The 13,085-nt window shown below is 35.5% G+C and overlaps 1 protein-coding gene across 1 annotated transcript in view; it reads left to right on the top strand.

Annotated features, from left to right (window-relative positions):
- The window catches only part of LOC138305591 (uncharacterized), a 36,516-nt gene extending 24,336 nt beyond the window's left edge, over positions 1 to 12,180 (top strand). The window contains exons 10-15 of the mRNA XM_069245894.1: positions 5,328 to 5,438; positions 5,613 to 5,680; positions 6,216 to 6,346; positions 6,787 to 6,951; positions 7,382 to 7,458; positions 8,757 to 12,180. Coding sequence (XP_069101995.1) covers positions 5,328 to 5,438; positions 5,613 to 5,680; positions 6,216 to 6,346; positions 6,787 to 6,951; positions 7,382 to 7,458; positions 8,757 to 8,856 — 652 coding nt within the window. The 3' untranslated portion in view covers positions 8,857 to 12,180. The remainder of the gene's footprint in view (positions 1 to 5,327; positions 5,439 to 5,612; positions 5,681 to 6,215; positions 6,347 to 6,786; positions 6,952 to 7,381; positions 7,459 to 8,756) is intronic.
- The last annotated feature ends 905 nt before the right edge of the window (positions 12,181 to 13,085 follow it).

Raw genomic sequence — 13,085 nt, 5'->3', positions numbered from 1 at the left:
ATAATCAGTGACAGTCAGACTCTCAATGGTAAGTGATATAAGTCGAGAGGAGACAATCTGTGACGGTCAGACCCTATGGAAAGTGATATAAGTCAAGAGGAGACAATCTGTGACGGTCAGACTCGTATGGTAAGTGATATACAGACAAGAGGATGACAATCTGTGACTAGTCAGACACCTTATGGTAAGTAATATAAGTCAAGAGGAACAATCAGAGACGGTCAGACTCCTATGGAAAGTGATATAAGTCGAGAGGAGACAATCTGTGACGGGGTCAGTGACTACTAATGGTAAAAGTGATATAAGTCAGAGAGGAGACAATCTGTGACGGTTAGTGACCCTGATGGAAAGTGATATAATGTCAAGAGGAGAGACAATCTGTGGACAGTCAGGACTCTATGGTAAGTAATATAAGTCAATGAGGAGACAATCTGTGACCAGTTTCAGACTCTAAGGTAAGCTGATATAAGTCGAGAGGAGACAATCTGTTGTTCGGTCAGACCCTATGTGTAAGTGAAATAAGTCAAGAGGAGACCAATCTGTGACAGTTAGACTCCTATGGGTAAGTGATATAAGTCAAGAGGAGACAAATCTGTGACGGTTACAGAGTCTATGGTAAGTGATATAAGTCAAGAGGAGGGATACAATCCATGTGACGGTCAGAACTCCTATGGAAAGTGATATAAGTCGAGAAGGAGACAAATCTGTGTTCGGGGGGTCATATACAAGATTTTAATGGTTTTTTAAGTGATATGAAGTGGATGAGGAGACATCTGTGACGGACCAGACCTCTTGGAAAAGTGATATAGTCAAGAGAGACAATCTGTGACGGTCAGACTCTATGGTAAGTGATATTAAGTAGAAGAGACAATCATGATGGTCAGACACTATGGTAAGTGATATAAGTCGACGAGTAGACCATCAGTGACGTTAGACTCTAATGGTAAGTGATATAAGTCAAGAGGAACAATCGGAGACGGTTAGACTCAATTGGTACAGTGATAAAAGTTAGAGGTAGACAATAGTGAAGGACATATACTATGGTAATGTGATATAAGAGTCAAGAGGATACAATCTGTGACTGTCATACTCTATGGTAAGTGATATAAGTCAAGAGGAGACAATCTGTGACGGTCAGGATCACTTACGATCTGTACCCCATCCTCAATACTCCAGGGATTACTATCACATCCTCGATACACGACAGGGGTTTACTATCATATGATCCCATCCTCGATACTCCAGGGGGATCACTACGATCTATATCCCCTGATACTCCAGGGGTTCTGATCATTATATCTAATCCCATCCTCGATACTCCAGGGTTGTGTTACTATCACGATACTACAGGGGTTCTGATCACTACGATCTAATCCCATCCTCGATACTCCAGGGGTTACTATCACTCCTCGATATGGTTCCTAGACTACGATCACATCCTCGATACTCCAGGGGTTACTGATCACTATACGACTAATCCCATCCTCGATACTCCAGGGGTCTGATCACTTACGATCTAATCCCCATCCTCGATACTCCAGGGGTTACTATCACTTGATCACTACATGTTACGATGATCTAAACCCATCCTCGATACTCCAGGGGGTTCACTTACTATCCCATCCTCGATACTCCAGGGGTTCTGATCACTTACGATCTAATCCCATCCTCGATACTCCAGGGGTTCCTATCACTATACGATCTAATCCCATCCTCGATTTATGTATCACTCGATTCATCCTCGATACTCCAGGGGGTTCTGATCACTTACTAATCTAATCACTTACGATCTAATCATCCTCGATACTCCAGGGGTTCCACTAGCCTGATCAGATGTAACGATCTAACTCACATCCTCGATACTCCAGGGGTCGATACGATACTCCAGGGGGTATATATCTAATCTATCCCATCCTCGATACTCCAGGGTTCTATCACTTACGATCTATCCTATATCCTCGATACTCCAGGGGTTCTATCACTACATCTAACTCGATCTCCAGGGTTCTATCATGATATAATCCCATCCTCGATACTCCAGGGTTACACTTATCTAACTTCGATACTCCATGGGTTACTATACTGATATAATCTAATCCCATCCTCGATACTCCAGGGGTTCTGATCACTTACGATCTAATCCCATCCTCGATACTACAGGGGTTCTGATCACTTACGATCTAATCCCATCCTCGATACTACAGGGGTTACTATCACTTACGATCTAATCCCATCATCCTCGATACTCCAGGGGTATGACACTACTGATACTACGATCTACTATCCCATCCTCGATACTCCAGGGGTTCTATCACTACTCTAACCAGATACTAGGGGTTCTATCACTTACGATCTACATCCCATCCTCGATACTCCAGGGGTTACTATCACTCGATACTCCAGGTTGATCACTTATCCCAATCCTCGATACTCCAGGGGTACTATCACTTACGATTATTCATCCCATCCTCGATACTCCAGGGGTTAACTGATCACTTAATCTAATCCCATCCTCGATACTACCTCGATACTCCAGGGGTACTTTCACTACTGAACCAGCTATATAATCTGTACACTACATTCATCCCTGATACTCCAGGTGTAACTATCACTACTGAACCAGGGTATATAATTTGTACGCTACATTCATCCTCGATACTCCAGGGGTTAATATTCACTACTGAACCAGCTATGTATTCTGTATACTACATTTATCCATGATACTCCAGGGTTACTATCATTACCGAATACAGCTATGTATTCTGTACACTACATTCATCCTCAATACTCCAGGGGTTACTGTATGTAATCTCTACATTTCATCCTCGATACTCCATGGGTTACTATCACTACTGAACCAGCTATGTAATCTGTACACTACATTCATCCTCGATACTCCAGGGGTAACTATCACTACTGAACCAGCCTATGTAATCTGTACACTACATTCATCCTCGATACTCCAGGGGTTACTATTACTACTGAACCAGCCTATGTAATCTGTACACTACATTCATCCTTGATACTCCAGGGGTTACTATCACTACTGAACCATATGTATCTGTCATACATTCTTCCTGATACTCAGGGGTTACATTACTACTAACCAGATAATCTGTACATACATTCATCCTTGATACTCCAGGGTAACTATCACTACGAACCAGCTATGTAGTTATCTGTACACTACATTCATCCTTTATACTCCAGGGTTACTATCACTACTGAACCAGCTATGTAATCTGTACACTACATTCATCCCCGATACTCCAGGGGTTACTATCACTTCTGAGCCAGTTATGTAATCTGTACACTACATTCATCCTCGATACTCCAGGGTTACTATTACTATTGAACCAGCATCTACACCATGTAAACTGACAAGGAATGTCCATATAAATTACCATGGCTATTGATAGATTGATACCTTTGATACCAACAGAAGTATTGTATTTAACTGTTATTTTAACATTTTCCTGTATTTACCTGTGCCAGGTGGGCTGTGATACTGACAAAAGTAAATGCCTACTACTCCCCTACCTACAACAGTACCGTTGTACCTATTATTTCACATTTACCTGTATTTACCTGTTATTTTAACATTTACCTTATTTACTTGTGCCAGATGGGCTATGATACCAACAGTAGTAAATGCCTATTACTCCCCTTCCTACAACAGTATTGTTTTACCTATTATTTAACATTTACCTGTATTTACCTGTTATTTTAACATTTACCTGTATTTACCTGTGCCAGATGGGCTGTAATACCAACAGAAGTAAATGCCTACTACTCCCCTACCTACAACAGTATTGTTTTTACCTATTATTTAACATTTACCTGTATTTACCTGTTATTTTAACATTTTACCTGTATTTAACTGTACCAGATGGGCTATGATACGGACAGAGGTAAATGCCTACTCCCCTACAACAGTATTATTATACCTATTATTTAACATTTACCTGTATTTACCTGTTATTTTAACATTTAACTGTACCAGATGGGCTATGATACCGACAGAAGTAAATGCCTACTCCCCTACAACAGTATTATTATACCTATTATTTAAAGGGACAATTTAATCTAAGACAACATAAAAATTGGTACATATATCGGGGGGGAAAAAACCGGTTCTAATGGAAATTAGATCAGTCGGTTTTACCGTGATATGCTCGAAAAGCCCATGGTGGTAAAATGTGTGTGAAACTTTCAAACTCGCTTGCTGTCCGCCATTACACATTGTGGTCGAACATCTTGTATGCCGAACCCTGTCCCTTGCTCATAGAGTAATGCAACTTTTGTCTAGAACTGCTCAAATCGCTCTGACAGTAATGGTTTACCTTATTAGATGAATTTTCTTGCCTAAGAATCATTTTATTACCTCCTCATTGGTTATGTAGTTCATTTGTTTAACGTGCGTGACTTTGGCTCGGAATGGGTACAGAGTACATACTGTACCTGCTTAATCGTATTGATCAACGATTTGTAGTTACAAACGGTATCAATAAAAATACTTAATGATACCGTGGAATTTTTCAATAAATTGAGTTAAATGTTTCATAAGAAATACATTAATGCCATATTTTGCTCCTTAGTTATGTAAAAGAATTAGGCTGAGTGAATTGTCCCTTTAACATTTACCTGTATTTAACTGTTATTTTAACATTTACCTGTAATTACCTGTGCCAGGTGGGCTATGATACCGACAGAAGTAAATGCCTACTACTCCAGACCTACAACAGTATTATTATACCTATTATTTAACATTTACCTATATTTAACTGTTATTTTAACATTTACCTGTAATTACCTGTGCCAGGTGGGCTATGATACCGACAGAAGTAAATGCCTACTACTCCAGACCTACAACAGTATTGATATACCTGTTAACATTTACCTATATTTAACTGTTATTTTAACATTTATCTGTATTTACCTGTGCCAGGTGGGCTATGATACCGACAGAAGTAAATGCCTACTACTCCAGACCTACAACAGTATTGATATACCTGTTAACATTTACCTATATTTAACTGTTATTTTAACATTTATCTGTATTTACCTGTGCCAGGTGGGCTATGATACCGACAGAAGTAAATGCCTACTACTCCAGACCTACAACAGTATTGATATACCTGTTAACATTTACCTATATTTAACTGTTATTTTAACATTTATCTGTATTTACCTGTGCCAGGTGGGCTATGATACCAACAGAAGTAAATGCCTACTACTCCCCTACCTACAACAGTATTGTTATACCTGTTAACATTTACCTGTATTTAACTGTTATTTTAACATTTACCTGTATTTACCTATGCCAGGTGGGCTATGATACCGACAGAAGTAAATGCCTACTACTCCCCAACCTACAACAGTATTGCTTTCCCTGCTGGAATTTTACAGAAGCCTTTCTTTGATCCAGATTTCCCCGTGTGAGTATTTCTTAGTATGCAAACGATCATTATACCCAAGATTATTGTTTTGCTTTCATTCCTGAAATAATTGAATTACTTTCATGAAGTATAAAAGTACCTATATACACTGTATATGGAAAAGAACTATTCAGTCTTTGATATATATTATATCTGAGTTTCTGTTGATTACAGTCCATTTAACTTTGGTACAGTCGGAATGATCATTGGTCATGAACTAACTCATGGATTTGACAATTCGGGTACGTACATACATATTATGTGCAGGTGACTTTTTATGCCTAGCTTTCAATGAATCAGTCCACACTATTACATTTTAATTTCTGAATATTTTGTTGGTCATCAATATTTGAACCACAGTTACATTTCAGCAGCTATTTCAGTTACCTCCCCTTTTGTGTATGCACCGTATATAGCACAGAAATAAACTTCACTATTGTTTATCTAATGTGAAAACAATTTATGCAGATCATCATTGATCAAACATCAGCCAATCACTGCATTGCTTTGAAATGCTGGTACATAATTATAATAATGTATTAACAAATCTTTATTGACTGAGATTCAGTCACCAGAATTCCCTTCCTACAGGGCATATATGAATACTGTAAATATATACAAATGTATCCCTTTTTCAATATCAATTTGAAAGTCATTTTGAAGACAATGTTGTTTTTTGTTTATCGAAGGACTACCTTTGTTTTTTGTTTATCGAAGGACTACCTGTAACAAATCGTCTTATGATGCCATACATCATCAGGTATTGTTAATTTCCAGGAAGAAAATTTGATTTACATGGCAATCTACATAACTGGTGGACAAACGCCTCTATAGACGGGTTTAAACGGCATGCTGGATGTATGGTCAAACAATACTCTAGCTATGTAGTGGAAGGCATCGATATCCATGTAAGTACAGTGTTTCCATGGCAACATGTAGTTTTCAATATTTTCTACTTTTATCATCCTTTTAAAGCCAGTTTTAGAAAGTGAATTAATTATTATTTGATAGATAGATTTCTAGAACCTGAGTTGCTAAGGTTACTAAAGATCACTCACTGTGCTACACAGATAATGGTGGTGTCAGTCAATCTATCTACATGTATTACAGATGAAATTTATTTGGTTTAGTTTTATAATCTTAATCTCCTATTAACAGTCAGGGTCATGTAAGGACATGCCAGGAATGCTGAGTACCCAGAGAAAAACAACTGATCAATGGTCAGTTCCCGGCAACTGCCCCACATATGATTTGAATTTGTGATCCAGAGTTTAGGATCTTAACCACACAGTTGAGACTGATGAAACATATTTTATTATTCATGATGACAAAATCAATATGTTTTCAGATACGAGGGGACACAACTCTAGGAGAAAATATCGCTGACAATGGAGGGATAAAGACCGCGTACCAGGCCTACAGACAATGGAGGAACAGCCACTCATCTGAACTACAGAATCTTCCTGGTCTCGATCTCGATGATGATCAACTCTTCTTTGTTGGATTCTCTCAGGTAATATTGCTGAAGTTAATGACACTTGTAGAAAGATAAAAAAGAAAATCTTAAATTCTAAGCATAAATCTGTTTCATGGAATGAAATGTTTGATACAATGATATTTAATTGATACTGGACATTTACAACAACGAGAAGTGCATATCTGTGCAATATTGCCAATTTTTTTTGATGATGTTGCAGAAAATTGCTATAATAGTTTCAAAACTCAATCCACAAAAAAATTCAGAAACTGAGTAAATGATTATACAGTATCAGAATTTCTAAAAAAAGTTTGGTTGAAGTAAAATACTTTTTTTCCTTTTTTCTTTGTATAATTTTGTCATCAGTGGTTGTGAAAAATGATGAAGACAGAAATATACACATAATTACATCAATTACAAAAACGTATCAGAAATAATAAGATTTGTTTATTTGCCTGTGTTCCAGCTTTGGTGCTCCTATTACACGCCTGCCTATGCTAAGCAGTCTATTATCACAGATGAACATACCTACGCCAGATACAGGTGAGAAACACAGCAATTAGATACAAAACAGGAGGCCCGGAGGGTTTGTAATGCCAAGTAATGGTCTGAATACAGGACCATTATTTCTTTTTTGAAGGAATCTAAATATATAATTCAAACATCCCTATTGGGCTCCACTCTTTCTCCTCCAGGGATTCTGTGCAAAAAATTTGTTCCCCTTCCCCAGATGATATTTCTGGCTAAATTTGGGTTAATCCAATCCTTGGAGAACTATATAGTAACAATTTAAAGGATTTTCCTCTATTTCCCCTTTTGAGCCCTGCGTCTTCTACCCCCAGGGGAGTCAGAGCCAAAATTTATACAAACTCTGTTCCCCTTAATCCAAGAATGTTCCTGGCCAAATTTGGCTGTATTCCATGCTAAATTCTATGACAAGAATCAATTTCAAGGATTAACCTCTATTTCTCCTAGTGGGTCCTGTCCCTCCTGCCCCAGGGGGTCAGTGCCAAAATTTATACAAACTTTGATCTGTTTCCCTTCCTTCATGGATGTTTCTGGCCAAATTTGGTAATATTCCATGCAGAACTCTATGACTAGTAGTGATTTAAAGAATTGACCTCTTTTCCCCCAATTGGGCCCCACCCCTAATGCCCCCCGGGGACAGAGCCAAAATTTATACAAATTCTGTTCCCTTTCCTCCAAGGATGTTCCTGGCCAAATTTAGTTACATTCCATGCAGAACTCTATGACAGGTAGCAATTTAAAGGAAATGTTGACGGACGGATGACTGACAGATAGACAACAGACTTGGCACCATGACATTAGCTCACCGGCCTTTTTGGGCCTGGTGAGATAAAAATCAAGCAGATTAGACGCAATTGAAGTTTTAAACTGGATAAATTATTGATAAATAAAATTGACAGGTTAAAAGAAATATTATAGTATAATAATATTTAAGTGTAGTTCATAAAAAGAAAATTATGTATAGATACCCTTTTTCTTTATTGCTCAACTCCTATTATCATGCAATTATGACACTGAGAAATTTAAACAATAACATGCACAAGAATAAAACCATTCAAACTTATTTTTTATGCATGCATCATGCCTGATTGATCCTCCATAACAGGATATGCTATTGTAGTTTTACAATAGGGTCTGTATTAAAGAATGAACCAAAGACAAGGATTATTTGTTTATTTTGTCTAATATCATGTAAACAAATATGTAACCCCACAGCCCGTTGTTTGTTACCCGCTATATCAAACTAAGGGAGATAACTCTATACTATGTTGACATGGTTTTAGTGTACTATATAACGTGTTTGTTTGTTGTAGGGTAATTGGCGCCCTGTCTAACTCAGATGCCTTTGCCAGAGCGTTCCATTGTCCAGCAAATACACCGATGAACCCGGACCATAAATGTGTGGTGTGGTAATGAAGACAGAGATAGGCCTCCAACACAAGTTTCTGTTAACCTTATCCACCATACAGTCTTAATTCTCTGGTTCCCTTATAGATTTATTCATTATCTCCGTTCTCACCCCAAAAGTGTCTGGTTCCTTTTCAAATTATTCATTCTCTTCATTCTTGCCCTTAAAGTGACTGGTTCTGTTACATAGTATTCATTCTCTCCATTCTCGTCCCTTGAGTCTATTACAATAGAATAAACTACTGATATATTAAATGACGCATTGAAATAGAAAGAATTACCTCTCATCAGAATGGCATTTTATGTCCTGAAGTTTTTATTTTCATAAAAGATTATATGTGGATGTAAAATCGTTGTTAAAGGTTTTGTGGTTAACTCACTTGTATTTGTTTGGCAGGTACCTAGACTGTTGAGGCCTTTAAAATATTATTACAGTGTCAAAAAGAGCCAGTGTAAAAACGTATTATCAATTTTTACTTGTGCCATTTATATTTTTATAAGCGATCTATTAGAAATAGCCAAATGGTATTCATTATGCAATTAAACTTCTTTTGACTGCAATTGATAAATGCTCACTCATCTCTTTGGGGGTACTTTGCACTGTATGTTAACTAATTTTGACACAAATTAAGTTTTGAAAACTATTTTGAAAGAACTTTTAGAAGAAAATGACATATTTTATTGATCATGTAATTCATTCACCCCTGCAGACAAAATGAACTCTTCTGTTTGCTTAAGACTGGATCAATTCATTCTAAAATTACATGGGTGAATGCATTATTCTGGTGTTGTGTTATCTACCTTGTTATGAGTTTGTTATTGTTTGCTTCTGTTGGGTTTTTTTGTATCCGAATCTCATTTTAAATAGGATGAAGACAAATATATTGAAGTCTGAATACTATTTGAATCTTTGCAATCACTTTTGAATACATTAAAACGTTATAATTATATACAATGTAATTCAAATGGTATTCTAGTGTTTATTTTGTTTGCATGCAAATTGAAATACAATCTGATTGAAATACAGATCCTTATAACCACTCCGTTCAATAGAGGATCTGAGAAAATCCGATTAAGGGTCATGTTCGGATGACCTTTATACCACGTGTACTTCAGATCAAATGCATTTTCTGCACGTTGTTCTGTCAATTAACAACGCCATTTCGCCCCAACATACAAATACGATTGTTGATATGACTACATACACGGAAATAATTCTGACAGTTTTACAAACTATTTCGTTCCCATGAAATTCACTGTCAAAATTCTGCCAGCAGCAATTTGATTGGCCATTTACAAAGGTCACCTGGACATGACCCCTAATGGGATTTTCTCAGATCCTCTTATCTAACGTAGTGATAATAAGGATCTGTATTTTAATCAGATTGATTGAAATATGGACTGAGGATTACCATTATGTGCAAGTACAAGGACATCATATCAGTGTGAAAATTGGTGGTTGGTGAGGAATGATATGAGGAAATACTTTTATGTCAGCTGTTTCTTCATTGTGCACGTTACTATATCTAATAAATTTTGCACTATTTTATCAATTAGCTAAGTCAGAAATCCATTTTAAGTGTAAGGGACAATATTTATAGACTAAAATACAAAATAACAGTGTTGGTGATTTTAAATTTATAGTTGGATGGCAGAAATCCATTAATTATCCATTAACTTATAACAATATATACTATAAAGAATGGCACTGTAATAGAAATCCATTTCGTTTACATTTATGTACATTTAATACTGTAAAAGTGATCAGTGAAACTGTAAATGTGATTAGTGAAATAGAATAATCAACTAATCAACCATTAAATAATAATGGTTTAAGATTTATCATTCTTTACATTCACTAAGAGGAATTCAATGATTTAAATATATTATTGTTTAAGTTTGTTAGACGTTTTATATTTTATCTATTAATACATGAACAATAGTTAATTTTAAGTGCTATGGGTCTTTCCATTTGTTGTATGGGACCATCTGTTTCTGTTAATTACGGATTTTCCGCAAATTCAATGTTTAATGAAACTGCATGGGCCCATTTTGTCTGCAATTCAGAATTTCATGTTTCTTTATTATGTTTGTGAATTCGTTTATATAAATGTGATTAATTTTTATTTCTTTTCATACTAAATCCAACTCTTTGATTGGCAGATTCTTTTTCTTCATATATGAAGAAAAAATTTGAGAATGGCGCGTAATCATGACGTCACAATAGAGACGTCGACGTTGCGTATTGATTTAGAAAAAATAATCCATTTGAAAATCAAAATAATATTACGTTTAAACGTACTTTATGTTATCAAGTAGTCTGAAAAACTTATTATAAACATTGATGTAACTATTTTGTAACTTCATTTTTGTTTGCAAACCTCTGGGAGAATCCGCTACATATAACCGATAAATGTTATCATCTTTAGAAGCGCAAAATGGTGACATGTATCAAACACAAACATTTACGAATCTCGATACAATACAAAGCTGCTGTACAAACCATTCCTTTACATAGAGTGGTTATTGACATGTGATAGTATAGTATATATGGTTGTGTAACCTTGAGAGGTGTTATTTTGAAATATAGGTTCCCACAAATGTACGCTCAATTTCCTTTCTCCACAAAAAATTCCTTCACTGTACATGTGTAGATATTAATTAGGTCAGCGTTGATAATGATTTTTCAAGTAATACAAATTATCAGTGTTTTCTTTATCATACGTTCTATAAAAATCTAAATAATAGTTAATTACTCACGCTGAAAGCTATTTTACGAACTTGGTAAACTTAAAACAAAAATAACACAATCAACAATACTACAAGAATATGCTCGCAGAATAAAAAAAAATCGATCATAAACACGTGTGAACCCATCTTGAAGAATGCTGTATATACAATTATTGCTTTTTTTGTATATTAGTAGTTTTGATATTTTGTGATATTTAAGGCAGAAGCTAATGCAGTAAGCGAACTTGTTTTTTCACGATCAAATTTTAGCCCAAAACGATCTTAATAAGAGCTAAACTTATTAGATTGCAGATAAGATAGTTTACAATACACTAGATAGTAAACCCGATATTTACAATGCTAATCGATGTTCTGGAATGGTTTGAAAGTGAACGTTACATTGTAATCATTATATTTTATCATCATTTTTATTTGAATTGTTAAGTTTACATAGCGCAAGTATCACTTTAAGCTTTGATGTTGATCTGGGTTTGTAATCGATTGACGGTTGACATGGGGTATTATCACAGCCAAACTATGATCCCAAATGCTTAAGTGTATATTAACAAATTAGAATTAAAACTAATGTTTACAAACATGTTTATATTGTTATTTTGTGGTGTAACTACGAAATGCTATTAAAATGAATAAATAGTTCTTAGTTTTCGGTCAATACCCGGTATGTGGTTTTAAAAACCGTCCCATTTAATTTGAATTCCATTATACAACCTGTGATATTCTCACGTGTGACTTTATTGGTTGAATAATATTTATACTTCATTGATAGATGGTGGTGTTACTAATATTTCACAAAAGTGAATGTAGACTGTAAAATACATAATTTTTGGCTTGATTTAGATATATTTTGTTAGCAAAACAATATTTTCTATCACAAGATATTTTTCATCTATTGAAGCTGTACGTTTTAAATATATTTTTGTTTTTTACCATACAGCTGGATTGGTACATATATAATATGGTCGATCACGCCGTACCTGACTGTATTCCTAGATTTAAGCCTAAACTTTATTATTATTTCCAATAAAGATAATTTTGTTAATATGGTATTCATTGAGAATACATTTTGATATTGATACAAATACGCCAGCAATACGCATTATTTATTTTGTTTACAAAATTGTAGTTTATGTAAATCGTGTGCGTGACCTTGGAATTAATGAAATAAAAATTTATGTTCATGACTTGTATCTTTAGGTGACGCAAGGGAGCTACAAAGGTACAGAGATCCGAATTCAATGATATTGCCTTAACAAAAGTGTCATAATTATTGTTATTTATGAGATTAATGCCTTATTCACACGATGCCTTTTAATTGTTTTATCGATATTAGACGTATTGTTACCATTCAGTGTTATATCGTCTGACACTTACGAGTCACACAGCGATAGAGTATTGTAGGGTTATCTCATTTTAACCTATTTACCAAAATCGATGTCAGAGACATTTTAAAGGGAATGGGTCAATATGCTTAGTCATACGTATAA

The sequence above is a fragment of the Argopecten irradians genome, chromosome 13 (genome assembly GCF_041381155.1).
Source record: "Argopecten irradians isolate NY chromosome 13, Ai_NY, whole genome shotgun sequence".
In the NCBI taxonomy this organism is placed as follows: domain Eukaryota; kingdom Metazoa; phylum Mollusca; class Bivalvia; order Pectinida; family Pectinidae; genus Argopecten; species Argopecten irradians.
This window is presented reverse-complemented; position numbering and strand designations above follow the sequence as displayed.